Consider the following 23768-nt stretch of genomic DNA (forward strand, 5'->3'; position numbering starts at 1 on the left):
CTACGCTACATATACTACCTACATCGTCTATTTTCTCCATTTCATTCCCTTCCTCAGCAACACCATAAAAATGCTTTTTTTCTATTTTGCTTACATATATACGTTGTCATAGCTGTAGAATATCCGTCCTCAAACAAAAACAGTTTTGGATGATGAAATGTCCTAAGAAGTGTTTTTTTATATCTTTCATTTTCCTTAATGTCTTCCTCTTTAATCTGCTTAAACACATATAAAATATTTAACGTCTATACATGTATATTCTAATAATAAAGCAATTAATGGTAGAAATTTAAGGAAAGAAATGAGTAGAGGGTAACGTACATGTAAATTCTAATAACAAAAAAATAGTGGAAGAAATTTAAGGGAAATTAATAGTGAGTTTTTATTTAGTCTTAACAGAAATAATCTGTTCATTTACTTCTTTTTTGAAAAAGATATACTACTGCTAACTGAAAAATAAGTAAAAATAAGTAGGAAGTGGGGACCCTTTGTCTTCACCCGTTTATTGACATATTAAAGATCTTATTTAGGGGACTTTAATTCTAATTAATAAGGGAAAGTAAAAAGAATCAGATTATTTGGATATTTTTGGAGCAAAATGAGAAGGGAAAAAATTCAAAAAAAAGGAGAAAAAAGATAATTAGGAATGGTGGCCATAGAGAGGTGCCACATCACCTTAGTTATGCCTAGCTTTATATTATATTATATATAGATATAGATATAGATTTTACTTTCTTCTTTATCCAAAACAAAACAAAGACCTTTAACGGTTAAAAGACAAGCGAGCTTTAATTTGCAAGGTTGTGATAACTAACCCTGTGCTGTAGGAATAAGAAAAAAAAAATATAGGGTGTCTAAGTGAATAGCATCAAAACCTAAGGGGCCAAAATAAGCAAACCAAACTTGTTCAAACCCAGGGTTTATCTCCGGCATTTCAGAATTCGCAGCTCTCAACAATGGCGGAAACAATAAGCAGAGCTCTCCGTGACGGAGCATTCGAAGGAGAACACGCTCCTGCTCTTACTATAAAGGATACTATCCATACACCTCTCGGTTCCTTCGTCTTCAATCACGTGCTTACACAACTCACTTCCAATATTCTCGCCGGTAAATCACAATCTCGGTCAGTTCACTTCTTCACCAAATATATTAAGTAGTAATTATTAACAAACTTTTTAATGTGATAATTTCGTTGATTGATTGTTCATACAGAGGTGTTGTGCTGGTTGCATTATCTCGGCCTCCATCGTTCTATGCTGAGGTGTTGAAAAATAAAGGTTTCGACGTTTCTTCATCAAGTAAATGGTTAGAAACTAACTTCTTTTAGTGTGTGATTTTTAATTATGAGAATAAAATTCGTGATTTTTTTTTTATGTACTGAATTTTGCTCGCAAATCAGGATAAGAGTTTTAGATTGCTATTCGGATCCACTTGGATGGAAAAACAAGTTGATGGAGAGAGGAACTTTAAGAAATCCGTATGAAGAGAGCGTTCTGAAAACTAGTTTATGTAAGAACTTGAAAGAATTGGACAAGGTTTTGTCTTCGATTGTTGAACTTGGAAAAGGTAAGGCTTTGAGATTTTTTGTTAATTTGGATAGTTGCAAGGTTAAGGATAAAAGTTACGTTGTGTTTTAGTAAAATTCAAATTGATCTTTTTTGTTGCAATTGTTGCAGAGATTGTTGAAGAGGGAAAAGGGAGATTTGCAGTTGCAATAGACTCGGTAATGTTACTTAATGTCATTTTTGGTTCTGTGAGCTGAGAGTGGATGTTGCTTATGTATTAAGTGGTTTCTTCATTGATTTGGAATGTTTGGTTTGAATTTCACATCTGAATATTGTAGTTTGTTGCGAAGATGTCTAGAGTGATCACTAGATAGGAAGCAATCAAAAAGTAGTTTGTTGTAGTTAGTATATGTTGAAGGGAACTTCTCGGACCCTGTGTAGGAAATTTTGGTCCTGCATTCACATAAAAGGTTCTCTTTTCTTGTTACCTCAAAATGGGAAGCCTGACCGAGATAAAAAGCATATTACGCCTTTAGTCATCAATTTTTACAAAGGATGAAAATTTATTCTATTCATTTCTCCAAAAAAAGGAAATATGAATCACTTAGAAAACATGACAATCAGCAGCCTTAATGTACAATGTACTATTGTACCTTCCATTTTGTCAGTACGTTAGTGGTCCTGCTGTCTATGACTGCTAGAACTGTTTGCACGTTTGTTGAGGAAACTTCCTAGATATTTCTTAGTTTAGTTTTTCTGCATTGCTTTCCATTTACAAGTCATGAAAGTTCTCCTGTCCCTTAGTGAATCCACACTCAGTAATGAGTCGTTTTATGTGAGGAAACTTCTCTAGTTTCTTACTTTAACTACTTTGATACATCCAGTACTGAATCAGAGCTATTATTTTGTTTTATTACAATCCGCCGTGCCTAGATTTGCATTAGTGGCTATACCATCCATTAGTTGACAGCTCTTATCATCTCCACGAACTGATCTACTCGGAGATATGCATTGGGAGTGATGCTCAATGCAACCATAGAACTTTTCTAGCATAATAAGTTTGAGTTCAACAATGTATCAAGTTATGGAAAATATAACTGATTGTCGCGTCTAGTTGGCCACAACAGTAAAATCTTCTGTATATGCAGTTGAACATCAGTTGCTTAGTCAACTTTCTTAATATAGACCTCGATTAGGTTCAGAGAATTCTAGTTTTATCATTCTTGATTCAACTATTCACCATAGGGGAAGTAAATAAGGTCTGGTTCCTAAATAGTTGCATAATTATTTAAACGAACCATGCTGTTTTTAGAGAATTCTAGTTTTATCATTCTTGATTTAACTATTCACCATATGGAAAGTAAATAAGGTGTGGTTCCTAAGTAGTTGCATAATTATTTAAATGAACCATGCTGTTTTTACTCAGAAGAACTGTTTCAGTTTGTCGTATTGAGATATTTTACAATGAGTTTGTGCAGAAACTGATTTATATTGATGAAGGCATTTATATGGTTATACCTCACTGTAATATGGTGTTCTATTTTCTCACCTCTTTTAAGTTTATTTACTTGTCTTCACCAAATAGGAGGTGAAGCATAATTTATGTAGGACCTGGACTTCACATTTCTAGATAATACTTTATTCACTCAAAATAATACCACTAGCTCTGTGAAACTGAATTTCACTCAAAATAATACCACTAGCTCTGTGAAACTGAAGTCTGTTTAGAATGCAATGGTCCATGGCACGTGCACCTGCTTTTGGAGCTTCACTGCGCCATAGTAATCCATTTACTTGAGCATGATGAAGTCTTTGATTTACCAGTCTTACTTTGTCTGATTAACTTCTCAAAAGAAAGCTGATATATTTCATTTTCATCTTAGATCAGTTTATAAGCTCCAAAATGGTACTTAATAGTTTCTCTTGAGAATGGTTGAGTGGAGGCAGTATATCTAGATCGACAATTTTAGGTACAAGTACATTTTGAGATGCTTTTTGGTAGTATTTATTGGCTATAACTTACTTTATTCGTTAGGTAGAAGTATGCTCCTTTTTTTATGGGTAAAATTATGTTCTGATGTTTCATCTGAATGCTAATGCAAAATTTCTTCGTCACCAAAAGGTGAAGAAATAAAACAAAATAAAAGAAAAAAACTGACCACTTAAAGCTGGACTTAAGTATTAACTCTAAAATTACTCACTTTAGAAATGCTAAAGCTTTAGTTGATTGCTTATAGCAGTGAATCAACTAGTTAAATGTTTTATCATTACAAATAGATACTAAGGCAGATTTAATTTGAATGCAATGATAATATAATGAAGAAGCGAACTACTTTAAGTTTCAGTTGTTGGAAGAGGCTAACTGCATTCTGCATTAAGATTTGGACATGCATAACTTTTTAATCCTCAGAAGTTTGTTGATATCAGTTTGAACATTTGCATATTTTCATTTGAAACAACAAATCTCTCCCTTCTCTGCTTCCACCATTTCTCTTAACACCATCATATTAACTTTTTAATTCTTTTTCCAGGTAAGTGAGATCTTGAGTCATTCATCTCTACCTTCTGTTGCAAGAATCTTAAGTCATCTTCGCAGTCATGGTAGGCACAGTTGTTTTTGGCCATCATATGTTGTAGCTTATTAATGAAAAATGTGGTGCAAATGTTTGGCCGACTGGCTATGAAATCAAGATTTGCTATTGGCTTCCATTTCTTATAAGCTCCCGGCCATAATTATAGATTAACCTAAACTACTAGATATTCCTGCTTGCAAACTCATGATATCTGCATCTCCCAGATTTGGGCACCAAAATTTTCCTTATGCTAGATGTATGCAGTTGTCATGGTAAGTTTTAGGAGATGTCATGCTGCCTTCATAACTTTGTTCTGATTTCTATGTGGTGCCCCTGCTATCTATAGCAAATTGTAATTTGTTATTTATCACTGCCTGCTTTGTCTGGATGTTTCATGGAAACATATGATCGATTATTCTTGTTTACCTGGCATAAGCATGATGAATAACACATTTAGAAAGTTGAAAAGAGAATTCCACAAGCTTTGCTAATGCTGTCAAACAGAGCCCAAATGGAATCTGAATTGCCAGGTGGCAGCAGCCATTGAACTGCTGAATGTAGTTTGCATATGATCATTCCTTTGTATTGCAATTCGTAGCTAACAGATTTACTTGGTATCAATACAGTGTCCAGTATCTTCTGTCTGGAAAAGACACATTGGTTGAAGAAGCTTTGTTATCATTTGCCTAAGAACTCTTTTTTCTTTTAAGGTGCATTTAATGTAGTTGGTTCATTTGTATTAGCTGATCTTTGAGATAGGCTTAAGGTTCTCATCAGTTCGATTCTCGGAGTCTTTTTGATGTTACTGTCTGCACTAAGAAATCAGAAAACCAAAGTCTTACAAAGGCTAATCCTTTTATTCATCATTCACTTAGTAACTTTTGGAATTAGATAAGGATGAACATTTTTCGAAGGTTAGATTTCAAACTATCAATTGCTCACCTTGATCTCCTATTTGAAAGGTGTTAGGTAACGTGGAAATGCTTGTCTTGACTGAAAAATTGCACGCAGCAAAATTTCTAAAAATTAAAGGAGGGAGAAATTTGAGAATGGAAGAATTTGTCCAAAAAAATGTGATTTTTGTAGTTTTGGCAACCAATTTAGTCTTGGCTTGTTCTTGTTTGCACACGACAAGTTGCCTAAACTATTTTATTTTGCTTGCAGACCAGGTGTCATGCATATTTTGCTTGTTGCATGTGGACCTTCATGAGGCCAAGGTGGCTGCAACTCTTGAATATTTGTCCACTATGCATGCGGAGGTGGAACCAATAGTTCAAAGAACAAATGGACAGAGAAGCACCTCAGAGGACCTCCCGATGGTGGAACAGTGCCTTAAAAGGGGGAAGTTTCATGTACGCTTTAAACGCAGAAATGGACGTGTCAGAGTGATGGTAAACCTCCTCAACCCCTCCCCCATCCGACCCATAAAAAATAAAAAAAAAAAAAAAAAAAAAAGAAGAATAGGAGAAAAAGGAAACGTTATTATTCCGTTGCAAATTAAGAGAGCAGAGACACTTTATCTTACACTGTTAAAAATCTATTCTTAGAGGGAAGAACTTTATGTTGAGGGATCAGGCATCAAATTTACAGAAGTTTCCTCTGTAGATGGACTCACTGCCCAAAGTCTTGTTCCTAAGGTGAGTTATTTTGCTGTTCAAACCTAATGTAGAAGTAATAGTTTCTTCCCCTTTCCTTGAATGGTGCAAGCATACAGCTTGTGATACATGCACTGATTTTTGGAGGAATTGGAAGTCGGATCATTTTACATTTATGTCAAAACTAATTTTTGTGATAGGTGCAATTCAATTTAGAGCTGTCAGAGAAGGAGAGATTGGACAGGGCGAAAGTCGTACTCCCATTTGAACACCAAGGTATGCATGGACCTCGAGTTTAGTTTGTGATCATAGTATATTTCGTCGTCTGCTCTGAAGATAAAATGAAAACTCAGTGCAGAAAGATACTTTCTCATTCCTTCCACTTGTTTGTCTTTCAGTTTGGAAGTAAAAATTGTTGTTTTGCCTCTTCAGGAACTGGTAAACCCATTCAAATCTATGATGGTCGCAAATCCCTTAATGGAAGTGAAACTGAGGAGAAACAAGCTTCAGTTGAGAAACCGCAAACAACGGAGGATTCTGGGAGGGGTGAAATAATATATTTTCGGGATTCAGATGATGAGATGCCAGATTCAGATGAGGATCCTGATGATGATTTGGACATATGATTGTGTATCATCACTTTTCAAACATCCGTATACCAGATTTATAAGATGAAGGCTCTTTGCGACCAATTTACAATCTAAATTATGTCAAAAGGTCAGGCTGGCATCACCAAGTCCATGTCCCAAATATTTTCCTGGTAATATACTTATACATATCGGTTCAATGGAATATTCTTGACCTCTCTAAGTTTATAGGTTGACTGGCATGTCCAGCTAAGTAGGAGGTTTAGTTGATACCAAACTAGTGCAACTTATCTTTAAGTACCTTTGACCACTCGTATTAAGGGTACAAGGGGTTGGAGTAGAATGAATCAAACCATTTGTAAGGTGGTTAGTTTCTTTGGGGGTTTTCCGACTGGATTACTGGTGGGATTACAACGGGATTATTTTGCTTATCTATGATTGTCTAACAGCTTTGTAACTTGTATGACTTGACCATACATTAGTTTGTTACATATGTTACCCGAAGTTTGGGCGTGTGCTACTTCATCCCGCAGTTGCTTGTCTTATTGCACATTAAAGGATCTATTTGTCCAGAGTAGGAGCTAATCTGACAGTGGTTGATTCGCTTTCTGAAAACAAAGTAGAGATATTGGGAACTTCCATCAAAATTTCTTTAAGTTGTAATTCTCTAAATCAGAACAAAGGATATGACTAAAAATCTCAGTTGTTACCTGGTTCAACTCTTGGTAAGTGAAGTGGAACATTGATCTTGGAGTAATGTAAGTATTTCTATATTGAAGTTCCTTGATGCATATGTCGTCTAGGATATTATTGTTAGAATGAGGGTGCATAGTTTCAGTCCTTTGCTGAACCAATTTGGAATATAAACCCTCAATTGTGTTCGTTTCAGATGCTAAAACGAGAAATTATCGGCACCGGGGAAATTTGCTGGTAGCATTTCAAAAGAATCAATTGTAAAAAAGAAGGGGGATGGTCTAACTACTCCAATTCCTAAAAGCCGAAAGTGTTGTCCGTCAAAAGTCTTAATTACGTGCAAGCATAACAGCAGTGGAAAACTAATCAAATTCTTCACACTCGCTTGAATCTAGTTAAGCAAAATACAAGGGGAACAAGTCATGTTCAGGCATCAAACAACTATACTCACTGATTTACAGTGAAATCAAGACTTATAAACATAAACATTTTTCTATTTCTCTAATTTAGCCAAGGAATCAGTTGATCTGGAAGCCATGGTATTTGATCTTGCTATACAAATACAAGTCATAACTGTACTAACCCCATCTAATAGGGATAAAAAGAATGTGCCAACTTGGTTAATGATAAGAGTACACCCCTGGACAAAAATGAATGTCGCATCTAAGGTTAATGAAATACTGTACAACAGCCAATCGAAAGACTGATGAGACGACAGGAATTTTGCTCCGCCATATCGTAAGGATGTTAACCCATCTGAAAAAACCTAAAAAGGTGAAAATAATCAGATTCAGAGGAAATGACATAACGAAAAGTTATATGATGCACAGAAGTCTAGCCCGAAAGAAGAATATAAAACAATACAAGTCACTGAGAACCTAAGAACAAATCAAGCTTTCTCATAACATCACTTCCATGTTTCTGAATTAACACTTGCAGGTATAACTGCAATTCCCTTTCTTTCTTTCCTTTTTTTTTTTTTTTTTTTTTAAAAAAAAGGATCACTGAACACACTACAAGTGAACAAAAAACTACAAGTAATACTCAGAATTAATGAAGGCCATATACAAAGCCCTTAAAACACCCGTCAGAGAGAACCGATAAAACCTTAGAGATAAAAAGTGGAAGTTTGCAGCAAAAAAAATACCTCAAGATAAAAGGGCAAGTCCAAGGTACATAGCTCCAAAAAGAAATGCAAAAGATATCATTCCCCTATAAAATTGTCCATAGTAAGTGAAGAATAAATGAACACAAAATTATGAGAAAAAAATCAGCTTCTCTCTGAAACTATGACTAACCAGAGGACTCCCCAAAAAATACCAGCACAACAGCACGGACAAAGTTCAGCAAACTTCTCAGCATCACTTGTGTTCACTCTTCGAGATATTAAATCATCATAGATATCTGCACTGTCATATTTGTTAGGCCATGTGACATCTTCAATGGAGAATTCTTATTTCGTAAATGGAAAGGATATTTCATACCATATACTGAAAACAAGCTGTTCATAACACCTGCAGTAAATGAGAGAACCCTTATAAGTAACACAACAAAAAAGAATGGAGAAAGGACTAAGAGCTCATACCTATGAAGAGAATAACATAACGGAGCATACGAACATCCGTTTCTATTTGCATAGCCCAAATTCCACCAATGAAAATGATAAATCCTGGAAAATCCAGTCTGTTGCGATCAATGAGTGAAGACAAAATAGCAGTTGTATATCAAGTACTGAAAACTTATCAGGATCCTGGAGGTACAAACCGATGCAAAGTCCTCTAAGTGTCCACTGTTCAAGAAAGTAAAGCAAGTTAGACTACACAGGTAAAAAGTAAAAGTTGCTGTAGAATAAAGTTGAAGACCTGACTATCTACAATCATATTCAGCATATACATGCAAGTTTTTTCTTGCTTAGTTTCATACATTTTTTGCAAGGAAGAGCACGATAAACAAAGCGGCAATAAAACAGCCAGCAGCTATCATTGCGGTGAGAACATTTGTCGATGCGAGTATGAGAACCATTCCCCAAAAAGACGAACCCAGATCTTTAGGCAAAAAGAGAAAAAGCAAAAAAGAGGACAACAATAGTCAGTGCAAGAAAAGGTTAAGTAAACAAAGCAAATTACAGTGGATGTGCTAACTTGAAATGCATATTAATTTGGAACTCAACAAGATACTTCAAGCGCTTAAAGGTGTATTGGAAATTGTTTCAAGGAAGGGTAATTACATCCAGCAGGCAAGATCACCCAAGAAAGCCCACCACGCGTTTGTGTCACTCCCCCCTCATTAGCATGAACTTCTAGGCCCACCACCTGTACTAATAAACCCGGAAAAGAGTTGTTCAGGGTATTAAGACTAATGTATAAATTATCTATTACATTATCAGCTTGTATTGATCTGGGGAACCAACTCTGCATGTCACATCTAGCATGAAGCAGCAACCAAACCATGCCTTATCATTCACCACAAGCCACAAGACACCAGGGTTTAAGGCAATTCATTTTTTTCCATTAGTGTAAATAGTGAATCTCATGTTGTATAAATAGTTTGTCTGACTTGACAAGTGACTGTGGTTGAGCCGGTACATTTCTAAAAGCAAAAAAAGAAGGTCAAATTCATCTGCAAATACTCCGTTGGAAAATTGTCTAGGTTCAACTTGACTTGCGCAACAGTTCAAAGTGGATATTAACATGTGATGTAAATTGAGTCTCACTTAGAGTTTCTGAAATAACTGACATCTTAAATTTCTCTATCTAAACATCGAAGAGCGAAACGATTAACCATATCCTACTAAATTGCAATACATATATATAGAGGTGAAGCCAAAGACTGTCACTTAGTAGAATGGAATTGGATCGATATAGAAGTACAGATGGTTTTGATGAATTCCTAAATCATTTATATCTACAGAATTGCCGAGGAGATATTACCTCACCACATGTGAGCTTACAAGCAATTGCATGGCTTACTTCATGAAGAAACACAGTAATGAGCTTGAAAGGTGTTATAATAAATGTTCTCCATAACTGTTTCAATTGTTAAAAGAAACAAGAAAAATGAATATTAAAATCTTGAAGGAAGACCCAAATAGAAAATATCTCAGAACTACAACAACAATTGGTTAGTTTCTACACATGGACAATCTTTGAAGTTGCCATATGCAACAAAATCTTGTCAGATTATTTGCAAATGACATGGTATTGCATTTGTTAACACATGCAAACTTTGGCATTTTGTCTTACTCTTAAGAAGACCAGCGACGAGTCAAAAATGCAAGCTGATGAATTATGACCTTATCAACTCAAATCTTATATGTTGTTCATTCTCCGAAAAGGTTGCTGCACCTGTGTTGGATCCTCAAAAAACATACTACCTTTGGAGGATCGGACACACACCAGTCAACATTTTTGAAGAGTCCAAGCAACATATAAGACGTGGTCATAATCATATAGATGAAATGGAACATGTGTCTGACAAAAGTACTGTATAATTTTTTTTGATAACCACAGAAGTATTGTATAATTGAAAAGCTGCAGGTTTCTGAATTAAGTTTGGTTACTCAATTTTCCTAGGAACTATATTATGCAATTTCACAGTGACTTTGAACCAAAAGCTGGTGGACTAAGTTTCAACATGTAGAAGTATTCAACTTCGGTTGTAACAGTTTGAGCTGCCTAATGAAAAATACTTGCTCTCGCACCTTAATTATGTCAGCCAATTGAAATTCTTGCTAAATAAATCCGTGAAAACCAAGCTAGATGCATCATTAATATACCACGACTTAGTAATTAATATGAAAAAAAAATCTAATTGAAAATGATAATAGATGAGCTAATTTATGCTTTGTCAATTATTGAATCGTCTAGCACCCAAGGATGTGACCTTAATTTTAAAGTGGAAAAAAAAAAAAATCACAGGAGAACAGAATTACCAAGTACCGTGCTAGTGAGAGATAACATGTACTAATTGGAATAATCGAGGTGCTAAAAAGGAAAACAAATTATTGGCTCGTCTAAAAAAAGGTGGCATTTTCCATGATAGTAAAACCGTTACATTACATAAAGATATTAAAAGAGAGAAGGTTACTATAAAAATGCAGACGATGTAGACACCAATGGTGACAAGGAAGATGACTTGGTCATGGTTACAACAATCCTTAACCTCCCAATTCACCTTCATTTTCCTAAATTATGTCACCTGATATATATATATCAAATTGATTTTTCAATCTCCCAATTCCCAAGCGTCTAGTGGATTCTATTTTTCTTGTATGTATACCCTTTGAATGGGGCCCGCTTTGTGCACCGGTCTGTCCTTTTTATTTTTCAATCCTTCAAGAGGTTTTTGTTTAAATTGTTTAGTTATTGTGCATTGCACGTAACGCTTTAACAATGAGAGAAAGCCAGAAGGAGGCGGCGTTTATTGGTGGAGCTCTTCCTCCAACTGGCCGGCCGATGGTAGTTTCTCTGCCTTTATTTATAGCGGCAGAGTTTTGTTTGCATTTTTTGGGTCACATTGTTGAATGAGATATGCCCTTTGTTTGTTATTTTGCTGCTGATGTAGCAACGAGACGGGCCTTGAATTGAACATTCCGATTTTGCCGCCTTTATTTCTTGATCCACCTGGCCCACTTTAGTCCTCCACCTCAGGGTAGTTCAATTGAAATAGGTTGTATTATTATGATGATTAAGAGAATAATATTTTTTTAACAACATAACCTGGTGTAATCCAACAAGTGGGTCTGGGGAGGGTGGTGTATATGCAACTTTACCCCTATCTTGTGAAGGTTGAGTAGGGGTGGCAATTTTGGCCCAGACCCAATTGACCCCCCCAGATTTTCATGGGTTTGGGCATGACATACAATTGTGATGGGCTAACCCAACTTAACCCATTTGTCCAAAGTAGCCCAAAGCAGCCCATTACTTTAGCCCAAATTGACCCATTCATTATTGGGAAAAAAATGACATAAAGCTACTTAAGACTCTTTATTACAAAACATAACTATACTTTTTCTTATTTACAAAACCTAACACTACAAAATATAAGAATCTTCATTTATCATTTTTTTAATTATTTTTTATTTTTAAAAGAAATATATTTTTTTAAAATATTGTTTAAAATTTAATTTTTTATGTTTTTTTTTTTAAAAAAATTATTTTTATTTTTTAAATTTTTTTGCTCAATGCTTAAAAAAATCTGTCAAAATTTTGTATATGAAAAATTGAGGATGCATTGTGTCAAAATTTGAGTATAGCTTGAAAAAATAAATTTATAATTTGTTTTTAAAAAATATTGATTTATTTAAAAGTTATGAATATTGTAAAGAATTGAATCAACTTGGGCGGGTTGGGTTACGGCCCATTATTTAGCCCATCTTGACCCAACCCATTCTGGCCCAAATACACTTTGGGCAGGGTTGGGCTAATCCATCTTGATTAGCCCAACTTCAGCCCAAATGACCCATTTGCCACCCCTAGTTGAGAGCTTGTCTCCGATAGACCCTTGGCTCCAGTAAAACATATCAAAAACGGGTATGGAAAGGAATTAAATCTAGTTGTGAAAAAGGCATGTTGAAAATAATGGAGAAAGGAACAGTAGCAGCAACTAATAATGCGATAACCGACGCAAAGGAAACAACATGTAATAATAAAATCGAAGAATAAGATAGTAGGAGAGTAATTAGTGATACAATTTTGTTTTCTCTTGATTCTTCTCTCCAAATTATTTTTTCGTGATTCGAGAGTTGGAGTAGCTTGTTTCTTAAACGTATTGTCGGGCATTATTTCATGTTGATCTCAGATAAGAACTTCTCGTGATATCTCCTTTCATCTCGAAAATTTCATTCAGAAAGAGATCAAGACAATCATCTTTAGTGCCACTTTTAAATTTTGACTTCATTTTTAAAAGTTATGCCAAAATGGATCTGGTTTCAGCATTATGTAGCAAAATCGTCAAGGTTTTCAAATTGATGGCCAAAACTTGATTCGTGACAAATCTTATCGAGTCGCTAGGATTTATGGTCAAATCTTAATGGATTGCTAGAATTTGGTCACAAATCTTGATTCATTTCAAATTGAAGGGAAAACTTGTCTAGTCATAAATCCCCACGAATCGCCAGAATTTGGCCACAAAATCTTAACGGGTCGTCATAACTTACTAAGTAAAAATTTAACACAATTGTGCTTTAAAATTGTCCAAATATTTAACACGATTGTGCCTTAAAACTGTCCAAATAACTTCACATTTAATTCAAACCTTCTGATACTAATCCAATAATTTCTATTGGCAACTGGACAAATAATCGCTTGGCATCGTTGTTAAAAGAATGGCCGAAAATTACAAAGTATTTAATGTCCAGCTGTCTCATAATCAAATTCCAGACAAGCGAGACTAAAGTGGAAGGATCTAAAGTCTGAAATTTGTACATACGAGTTTGAAGCTAGGGACTGTCAAATCTAATTTCAGATCCAAATGCTTGAAGTTGACAATTTTGAACGGAATATATTTGGGTAAATGTCTAAAGTTTAGAAATTACAAAGCTAGACTTCAGATTTCACGTGTTCAAATCAACAATGTAATCCTCTTCAGAGAAGCTAATTTTAGGGTAATGGCTATTCTTTTCCATTGATATTTTAAAAAGTAAAATCTACGCTTCTGCTCGTTTGTGGCTGTGTGTCGAGATTGCTCGAATTAACCTATGGGAGCTTTGGATAATCTTGTACATCATGTCATGTCTCATAGATTTGGGTAATAATCACGTTTCATTGTTTTGTATAATAGTACTTCATGTCATGTCTCACTTGTAATAATAAACTTTCTCCAAAATAAAAGTTGCCTTATTCTGAGGAGCATATCAAACGATGCTAATTGGGAAAATGTCATCACATGTGCAAATATAGAAATTTTTGATTGAGAGGATTCATGAAAGTTAATGCATCCAATTTTGTGTTGTGCAAAAAATGAGATGTCCAAATGAAAACTTGAAGGTGTCAAGTAAGTCCGAATTAAAAATTGAAAGTGTTATTATTATTCATAAGAACGAAATGGGGCTACAAGTGACAGGAAAGGGATATTTGAAGAGTGATAAGATGTGAAACTGATATTTAATGGAGTTCTCTAATTTGATCATTCAGTATCTAAAATTTGCTGTTCGACTAATGGTACGCCAAAGTGCCAAACAGGAGTAAACTGTCATTCATATTGAAAAAATGCATTACCAATTTATATCCGAAACCTTTAATTAATGATGGGGTAACACCCGAATGCTGAGGAGTTGCTTTCTCTGTGTACGCTCAAATGACAAAATGGTGGGGTAAAAAGTAAGAACGGTGAGTATAAGAAAGCACACAGGAGGATCCTTTCTTTTAAAACGTTCTGCCAAAGTGATAACCATCAAGAGATGTTTCGACCTTTTTAACAGAAGAGAAAAGGACTTTTGTTTAACCTTTTTGTTTGGAAATGGATCAAGGTACCGAGGTGCAGGTTGACATGATTTTCTCATTACTAACTTAAAACCAATTATATTGGTACAGGGTCAATTGGTTTCTTATCCTTTATAAAATATTTTTAGTTTTATGTCCTTTTTACGAGAAATCTTCATTCTCCATACATAAAAGATCTAAAATTGACACACAAAACATATGAAAATATCATTTTCTTATATTTAATTGTAAGTGGGCATATGACCATATTTCCTTGTATATATGTGTGCCTTAATAATCGCATAGGCACACAGGCTCAACAAGTTTTAGCAAAATCGTAGAGAGCGAAAGCTACACCTCAATATCTGAATCCATTAAAAAAGAAAGGGAAAGTAGAGCAGCTAGTTCTCGTATGCTTACAAGTATGTTCCAGTAGCTCTAAAAAATCGATCACAAGTTACTTTACATTTTTAAAGGTTGTTTCAATGTACAAGACCAGAAGGGTCTATTGCAGAATCCATTAATAATGTAAAAAGTTAGTAAAACATTTCGATTTACACAAGTAACTAACTATATTAATAAGATAATGATATAGTTAATTTTAAAAAATAGGAGGAATGTTGCGAGTCTGCGACGATGGATTTAATTGTATTGATTTCATAAAAATAAATTTACGCAGTTACCGTGTATATATTAGTCAAATCGATTCAATTATGAAGTCTCCAAACAAATCCTCATAACCCTCTTTTCAAGCTTCTTACTTCTCCACTAATCATCCTGCCTTTCGGTGTACTAATTTCATCACCTTGTCCGAGCTTTTCGTGTAGCAAAATTGAATAATACACTCCACTTTTCCTAGGAAATAAATTAATCAAACTTGTTTTTTTCCAATGCATGGGGTCAGTTTGACGGTTGCAATTTTTATTAGTTAGGTTTGGACTTTTCAAACTTTGCTAGGCCCCTCCTTTACGACCCCCCCATCTGTTTAAATTGATCTTTTCGACCAACTTGTTCTTTCAAATTCTTTACAGCAAGCAACAAAATATTTTGAAGCCAATTACAATGGCGATTGAGTTATGTTCTGATGATTCGAGTCCTCGTATCTCTTTCTCGCACGACATTTCTCAAACAGATACTGCTGGAATTCCATCAACTAATTCATCCTCTTCTAACTCTGGTCTTGATTTTGATTTTTGTGTGTTTCATCAAAGCCTTGATCTTGAATCTTCTTCAGCCGATGAGCTTTTCTTTGATGGTAAAATTCTCCCCATTGAAATGAAGAGAAAAATTCCTCCAACTCTTCCACCCAACAAGCCACTAACAAAAAGTCATAAGTTGGTCATCCCCCATGAGACGAGTTTCAAGAATGAAAAATTGATCAAAATGAAAAGTGGGATTCTTGATTCGAATGAAAAACAAAGTTCAAAGTCATTTTGGAGATTCAAGCGCAGTAATAGTAGTAGCAGTAGTACTAGTTATGCAAGAACTTTATGTCCTTTGGCACTTTTATCTCGAAGTAATTCAACTGGTTCTACTCCAAGTGTGAAGCATAAACAGAATTCCCAGAGATCATCTTCCTCTCTTTCAAATGGTCATCATCAAAAACCTCCTTTGAGAAAGATTCCAAGTAATCCATACAGCAGTGGGATTAAAATCAACTCAGTATTAAATGTCCCTCCAGCAAATTTGTTTGGTTTGAGCTCTATCTTTTCAAGTGGCAAGGAAAAAAACAAGAAGAGGTGATTAATTAGTGTAACGATATTGGCAAGGAAAAAGCCAAGAAGAGACGATTGATTAGTGTAACGATATTATTTTTAAGTACTACTAGTAAATGATCCTTAATTAGTTTTCTTTTTTCAATTACAATGACATTGTTGAGAATGAGATTGAGGAAAGAATAAGTTGGGGCCAGGGAAATGGACGTAATTCATTTTCATGCCACACTATTTTTTTCTTTTTTGGGCAAGAACAGGTAGAATTTGCTATCAGTGTGTGTCCCATTCTCTGCTTTAATATTTTGTTATTTGTGCAATTGGTTTGTGGCACATGCTGGGATTCTATGTACTTGGAAGAGAAATTTCTTTTGTACGAGCCACAACTATTACGTGGCACAATACTTGTATGAGACTCCATTTGTATTTCGCCAAGTGGATTTGGGTCACACTTTCAGCAAAAAATGGGCCAAGTTACAGCCCCACCCAGTTACTCTCTCTCCCTCTCTCCTCTTCCAGATTTATGCTGCTTCCTTGCCTAACTCTTTCTATTTCAAACACTTTAAAATTAATTCCTTCTTCTCTCAAGCAATTCCATCATTTATTTAAGACAAATTAAATCCGTCGATTACTTTCAAGAAAAAAAAAAAAAGAGGAATAGAAAGGTAAAAATACCATTAACCTTGACAAATAATTAGGTTTTTGACATTATTTCTATGAAACCCAGCAACAAAAGCAGTCATAAAGATGAAATGATGAGTTAGGCAAAGCATGAAATTTCATTTTTAGTTAGGCAAGCATGTTATTCAAGGACATTTATGTCGCTCTGACTGTTTCATTGTGAATTTATTTACTCCATGAAAGTGCCGTAATCCTAGAATAAAAAATATAACTGACAAGCCTAAATGGAGAACATCTTTAACTAAAAAATATTTTTTTAAGGGAAAGAAATGAAGAAGCAAAAGAAGATCTAAGATTTACGGAGGATAAGCTTCCAAACAGAGTAGAGAGGAGATGAATGAGGAAGAAAGATCTGCAAATGGTGAAAGTTGGACCATCAATCCAAAAGTCAAAGAATAAAGGCATGTGAGCCGCAGAATAAAAACTTTTCGTACTTCGGAATTTGGTTTCTTTCTTTGTTCTGTCAAAGACTGCAGACAAAAGTATAGCAGTCGTAGTTGGTTGCTTATGACTTATATTGAAATATTTTAATTGTTTCTTCTGAGAGAACGATGAAATTACATGGGTTTGCTTTAATTTTTTCCTGCCTTTTGACAAGAATGGGTTTACTTTCTAGCAGTTGTTATTGCTTTGGATGGCAGGACTAAAAGCAACTGGTAGTTTTATTACAGATGAGTTTAAGTTTAGTGCATCATACATTATCAGGTAATTTTAGAGGTAAAGTTAATTATTTTTAATTTTTGCAAATTGTCATTATAATTAAAAAATATTAAAGGCAATTACAATCTTAATTGTACAGATTAGTTAACTATTGGTTAAAGTTTCATTTGCTATTTTCCCATTCAATTTGCAATTCTCACTTATTCACCAAGATTTACTTATTTTATAAGGACAGAAAGATCCTTTATCCAATTGTCGGTTAATGTGGTTTATGGTGTCACTGGAAAATTTGGCTACAGATAAAATAAAGGACATTAGAACAGATGTGAAACATTAAGACGAAATAAGAGCAAGTAGCATAATGGAGAGGACGTTGCAGCCTAAATAATAGATTGGGGAGCAATTTAGCAGTGTAGTCTGGGCCAAATGCACAGATAGCGGATTTTAAGCTTCTTATTTAAGGCATAATCAAAATTTATAATTTTTGTAAGTTTAATCGCATCAGAATCAACTTAAGACATATGAGATTGAAATAGGGCTTGCCAAACGCAAACTTGAGACAATTCGGCATATTGCTTATATTTAGCTTGACAGTCCCAAACTCTAAACTCTTATGGCTGAAATTTGTACTACCAAGCCTAACTTTGGATCTCAATTTATGTAACTCTTGATAAGTTCCACTGTATTTTTTCATCCAACTGACATGTGGATCTAAGACCACCATATATTGGATAATGGACAAGTTTATGTTGAAAAACATTTATGTCTTTAAGGGTCACTTTATCGTCATGTATCCATGGGTATATATTCAACTATCTTCATCCAAGTAATTCAAAAAGCAGATGTCAAAAACTTGAGTTGTAAGATAGAACAGAATCCTGGAAATTGATTAGCTGAATGTTTGGAGCTGGAATGAGTAACCAAGTCCAACAAGAAGAACAATGTCTTGGTCATTGCTTACAACTTTGGTTTTACAACAACTAAGAACGAGAGGAGGAGGAGAAGAAGAAGAAGAAGAAAAAGGAGGAGGAGCAGACAAGTTTTTGTCTGAAATTCGTCAATAGGGACTCTGAGTATAAGTAAAATAATAATTTTAAAAATTGAATATAACTTAAATAACATGATTAAAACCGGTTATCGAATGTAATTCTTATGTAGTCCACAATCTAAACAAATAGGTAGTATCCATAGGCCAACTTTACTCAAATTCTTTTTTGGCTCGCTACGTTTATATTACGTCTAGTTGAAAATATTAATAGCTTATACTTAATTTTAAGCTATTTGACGTTTCAAAACATAAAATATCATTTATTGAAGTACATTTTCTCAATTTTTTCTTTTTTTAATTTCAACAAATAGAGTTTTAATTAATGAGAAATTTAAGGAGTGCTTAGACAAACACTCTATGTTCAAAGCTATTAAATGTGGGTGTGAAAAAAAAAAAAACCCTTAAATTATTGATTATGTGGGCATAACGTAAATAAACCAAATACCCCCTCTGGTCATAATAAGTGTTCACTTAGATTTTTTAGTTTGGTTCAAAATAAGTGTCCACTTACATAATTAAGAACGAATTAATTATTTTCTTTCAAGTTTATTCTTATTTAGATAAGTGAGTTTTTATGTAATTACGAAACTATATTAATTAGGTAGTAAAAGTATTTGATTAAGGGTAGTTTAGTTAAAATACCCTTTTAAGAGTTATTTATCTATGCAAATGGCTAAATAGATATTTATTTTAAACCGGGTGAAGTAGTTGGACAAACACATCGATTTGTAGTTGATACATCCCACGTTGGATTACACTCAAGGAAACATAAATCACACTCTATACTTGTACCAGAGCAAACACCCTCATCTTTCAATCAAATCTCCAATAACTTATGGTCGTTTTGTAAGGGACACACTGAGCTGGTTGAAAAAAGATAGCCCTTTAGGCTAGATATAAGAGTTTTAAATGTCATAGGAATTACATTAGATATTCCCTTTGAACACACCTATTTGCAATATCTTTAATTTTTTAAAAACTATGACCTTACTGCTTCTTCTTCTTCTTTGCAGAGCCTTTGAAAAGTTATGCTTTCCTCTTGCTCCTCATTCTTATTATGTGATCATTTATAAAAGATTCAATAACTTGATAGTGACTCAATCAACTAATTCATGGAATTCCTTTTTGATTGGAATTGTTGGTTTCCATTTTTTTATTGGCTCGTTATGACAAGTTGAAATAGTTTGGTATACTATTATTTCTATGATTTTGTTTTTTGTGATACAACATCCACTGAATTATTAATTATTAGTACTAATTTGTAATATCATTTTATTAAGTTTATGACAATTAATTATGCTGCTTTAACATATTCATTAGACGTACTTCTTAGCCCAGTACCTTGACATTTGGGACCTAAAATTTAAGACATCATATGGGCAATGCTCAGCATCCAGCTAAAGGCAAAGAAAAACGTCGGCAATGAGTTAGACTTGATAGCTTGATTTATTGCTGTGTTACAAGATATTAAATGCTTCTTTTTGCTAATGCAAAATCAATGTTGGATTTACTAATTAAAAATCTTGATCTTCTCTTCAGTATTTAAGTCCGTCTCCTGACAATTAATTCCATTCGGAGAATACACATGTTCCACATTGTTAGTATTTAGAGTTTTTAAATGGAGTTATAAAATAATCCAACAGTTTTTCAGTTGTTATATTTTTGGATTTGATACTTTTCATTCTTTCACATGTATCAACAGCAAGCATTCGTAAACCTGTTGTCAGAACCATTTTCTCTTTGCCTGTCTATCGATTTGGCATAGTCATTGTTCACTAATAAAAGTACTTATATTTTTGACTATGTCTTGTTTGAGTGTTTCCTAAATGTTTATATTAAATCTGTCTATAGTATTTTTTTTCTCTCTAAATATGTAATTATATAGTTTAGAAATCTGAAGAGTCAATGCCTTAATTTACACGTCTTTAAATTTTGCAAATTTAACTATTATTTGAAATGTTTAAATTTTGCCCTTCGGTACACCCATGGAAACTGGATTTTGATCTTTATCGCCCAAATTGATCATTCATAACGGAATGAATACTATTTCCTCATAAGAACTAGTGAGTACTATTTCTTGACAATAATATTTCATTTAGAGCAAGAAATAAAATGAGTATTTTTTCTGAAATTCTCAAACTAGATGTTTGGAAAAAGGACCTAAAGTTTGATTGTGGATGCATTGGTCCATGGTCCACCCATTTTAATTTATATGATATAACTTGATTAATATAAAAAGGATAATTTAATATTGTTAGTCTTTAATATGCATGTAGTTAAAAATTATAATACTTTTTTCTTGAATACTTATGCCTTATTTATGAACATTTCGCAAAGTTATTGTGCGCTCTTTTAATCTTAACTTTTATGCGGAGCATAACTTTGTGAAGGAATTATCAAAGTTATAGAAACTTGTTTAGAAATAAAATAAGTAGTTTAAGTTAACTTGTTTCAATTTTAAATTTAAACTATCTAAGTAATTTTTTTTTTTTTAAAATTTTTCGTGGGTTCGAACCGGAACCATGGGTGTTAGTCGAAGGGCAAATTTTAAAGATTTAAAATATGAGGAAAGAAAATTTGATTGAAAAACTCCGCAAAAAAATGATTTACACGTGCACTGGAAACTGGATTTTGATCTTTATCCCCCAAATTGATCATTCATAACGGAATGAATACTATTTCCTCATAAGAACTAGTGAGTACTATTTCTTGACAATAATATTTCATTTAGAGCAAATGAGTATTTTTTCTGAAATTCTCTACTAGATGTTTGGAAAAAGGGTACTCCGTGCCTCCATGGTCCACCCATTTTAATTTATATGATATAACTTGATTAATATAAAAAGGATAATTTATAGTCTTTAATATGCCATAATATTCCTGTATTTATGAACATTCTGAAACTTGTAATCTTTTATCTTTATTGAGCTATTATAGAAACTTGTTTAGAAATAAAATGAGAAGTTTAAGTTAACTTGTTTCAATTTTAAAAGATACTCTCTTCGTTTCAATTTATGTGAATCCATTTGATTGGACACAAGATTTAAGAAAGAAGAGAAGACTTTTAAACTTGTGGTCCTAAATGAGTAACATATATTTTGTGTGACTATAAATCATTGCATAAAGGTAAAGTGTTTCCAAATATAAAAAGAAGTTATTTTTTTTTAGTACGGACTCATAAGAAAATCAAATTACATAAATTAAAACAGAGGGAGTATTATCTTTTCTAAATTAATTACAAAAAATAGCGTCGGAGAAATGATAAGGATAAATACGTAGATTATCAGGGAATAATTTGACGTACGACGTTGTGAATGGAAGTTGACTAGTCATGACTTATGAATACTTTTTCAAGTTCAACCAAACCAATCTCATTACTTGTGTCCTTTTCGTTCTTAGTTGGCGACTCCTTTGAGTTGTCATCAAACAGTAATGGGAAAAATCACGGATGCCCCTCAAATAAAAAAAAATTATTCATTCATACCTCAATTATTTTTGTACCCCAAAAAAATTAAAAATATTTACTTGAAATGCCCCCAGTTATCCTCAGTTATGATACCAAAATGATATATAAATATACCGAAATGGTATCATAGAAGATACTTCAGTCATTCTCTTAGTCCTCCATAATACCATCATGGATGATCATGTTCGTATACCGTGATGGTATCATGAAGAACAGCTTGATCTTGATAAACAACTCTCCATGATACCATCGTTTTATATACATATACCATAATGGTATCATGAAGGACTGCTTCAGTCCTTCAATGAGACACTCCTCAGGACTATGATACCATCATGGTATATAAATATATCGAGATGGTATCGTGGAGGATTGTTTTAGTCCTTCTCTTAGTCCTCCATGATACCATCGTGATATATAAATATACTGCGATGGTATCACGAAGAGGAAGGGGTTTGGCCGAGGGATATGCCGGGTAAATACTTTCAGCCGTTTGGGGTAGAAGCGAAAATAGTTTGGGAGGGGGTATGGATGGATAAATATTTTGTATTTTAGGGGCAATTAGTAATGTTTTCCCAACTATAGTCGTGAAGAAAATTGATGTCATTGTTTGTTCCGTTTCATTTTTTAGAAAAAATTTCTTATTAATTTGTTAAGAAAAGACTAGTACATTTTTATAATTTTCAATGACAAAATATTTATGATCATATAAATGTTATAATTTACAAATGATACAATATGTTTAAAATTTAAAACAATGCAATTCTTTTTTAAATTTTATGTCATGTCAAACTATATACTACGTCTGTTCACTTACTTGTTACATTTTGTTTTTCGAAAGTTAATTTGACTAATTTTTTAAGCTAAATTAATTCAATATTTAAAAACTAAAATTTCGATATTCGGAAACTATAGAAAAACTACTATAAATTGTAATTCTTCTGATATTAATATGATGCAGAAAAACATCTTAAAAGCTTGATCAAAATCCATACATTTTGACTCTCAAAAAGCAAACGTGACAAGTAAGGAGTAACTATCAGGGGAAAAAGTTACTAAACGTCCTAATTGATGTCGATAATAATGGAAGAGTACAAGAACTACTCCATTATCAAATATTTAGTGGGAATCTAATCATGCTAGTCAGGGACCCAAATTGTGTTTTTTTCTGTTTTTAACCTATGTACCACTTTAATTAGTTTGTCATTAATAGGGGATGGACAACAACATAGTTGAACGAGAAGCAATATCCTTGGTCCGGTAAATCCTTGCCGGCACTTGAACATTCACGTGTCGGCAAGTTACCCGAGGTCAATTTATTCACCAACTCGCAAGTACCAACTACAACAACTACAACAACACTCGCTACGCTGGAATGCCACGTGGTCTTTCCACTCTAGATACTAGGAGTAGGGCTGTTCACAGTTTTGGTTAAAACCAAAACCAAAGCGAAAATTTAACCAAACCGAATAAAACAACCGACATTTGGTTTGGTTTGGTTTTAAATTTGAAAAACCGATAATATTTGGTTTGGTTTGGTTATGGTTATAGTAAAAAATAACCGAATAAATAACCGAACCAAAGCGATAATTATATACATAAAATTTATAATTATTTATATGTATAATATTAACTTTTCATAAATAATTAAAGATATTTTATACCTTTTTAATTATTAATTTAATTTTAAAAAGTAAAAACCCTACTTATTTTAAAAGCATGTCTTTCCCTCAATGTCTTAATAAAAGAAAGAATGTCATAAATTGAAAATCAAACCGACAATAACCAAAACCGATGGTTATTATTTTATTAGATATTTAAAACCGA

At 33.6% G+C, this 23768-nt stretch overlaps 3 protein-coding genes across 4 annotated transcripts; 2 read left to right on the top strand and 1 right to left on the bottom strand.

Annotated features, from left to right (window-relative positions):
• Positions 1-818: 818 nt before the first annotated feature.
• On the top strand, positions 819-6780 carry LOC132046648 (elongator complex protein 5). The gene is made up of 9 exons (XM_059437345.1): positions 819-1123; positions 1213-1305; positions 1400-1566; positions 1677-1723; positions 4037-4106; positions 5243-5469; positions 5626-5715; positions 5874-5949; positions 6106-6780. The coding sequence occupies exons 1-9, from the start codon at positions 957-959 to the stop codon at positions 6297-6299; spliced, it is 1131 nt and encodes a 376-aa protein (XP_059293328.1). The 5' UTR covers positions 819-956; the 3' UTR covers positions 6300-6780.
• Positions 6781-7308: 528 nt separating this feature from the next.
• On the bottom strand, positions 7309-11496 carry LOC132048294 (uncharacterized). 2 transcript variants are annotated; one of them, XM_059439201.1, is made up of 10 exons: positions 11040-11496; positions 9884-9979; positions 9181-9265; positions 8877-8998; positions 8718-8742; positions 8539-8622; positions 8438-8467; positions 8252-8357; positions 8101-8165; positions 7309-7709 (listed from the first exon to the last, which is right to left on the bottom strand). In XM_059439201.1, exons 1-9 carry the CDS (start codon positions 11130-11132, stop codon positions 8102-8104), a joined length of 705 nt encoding a protein of 234 aa, XP_059295184.1. In that variant the 5' UTR covers positions 11133-11496; the 3' UTR covers positions 7309-7709; position 8101. The 2 variants fall into 2 exon arrangements, with proteins under 2 accessions (XP_059295184.1, XP_059295183.1); XM_059439200.1 differs by having other exon boundaries at positions 7309-7719.
• A 3603-nt stretch (positions 11497-15099) lies between these two features.
• Positions 15100-16234, top strand: LOC132047847 (uncharacterized). Its single transcript, XM_059438826.1, has one exon. The coding sequence runs from the start codon at positions 15437-15439 to the stop codon at positions 16115-16117; it is 681 nt and encodes a 226-aa protein (XP_059294809.1). The 5' UTR covers positions 15100-15436; the 3' UTR covers positions 16118-16234.
• Positions 16235-23768: the final 7534 nt, after the last annotated feature.

This window comes from Lycium ferocissimum, chromosome 2 (assembly GCF_029784015.1).
Source record: "Lycium ferocissimum isolate CSIRO_LF1 chromosome 2, AGI_CSIRO_Lferr_CH_V1, whole genome shotgun sequence".
NCBI lineage: Eukaryota > Viridiplantae > Streptophyta > Magnoliopsida > Solanales > Solanaceae > Lycium > Lycium ferocissimum.

Bases quoted from the DNA above. Each gene is read 5' to 3' on its own strand.
- LOC132046648 (XM_059437345.1), top strand. From the start codon at position 957: ATGGCGGAAACAATAAGCAGAGCTCTCCGTGACGGAGCATTCGAAGGA. The intron at 1,567-1,676 runs GTAAGGCTTTGA...CAATTGTTGCAG, and splicing joins GATTGTTGAACTTGGAAAAG to AGATTGTTGAAGAGGGAAAA. The intron at 5,950-6,105 runs GTATGCATGGAC...TTGCCTCTTCAG, and splicing joins ACTCCCATTTGAACACCAAG to GAACTGGTAAACCCATTCAA.
- LOC132048294 (XM_059439201.1), bottom strand. From the start codon at position 11,132: ATGAAGGTGAATTGGGAGGTTAAGGATTGTTGTAACCATGACCAAGTC. The intron at 8,358-8,437 runs GTATGAAATATC...ATGACAGTGCAG, and splicing joins CAGCTTGTTTTCAGTATATG to ATATCTATGATGATTTAATA. The intron at 8,166-8,251 runs GTTAGTCATAGT...ACAATTTTATAG, and splicing joins ATTTTTTGGGGAGTCCTCTG to GGGAATGATATCTTTTGCAT.
- LOC132047847 (XM_059438826.1), top strand. From the start codon at position 15,437: ATGGCGATTGAGTTATGTTCTGATGATTCGAGTCCTCGTATCTCTTTC.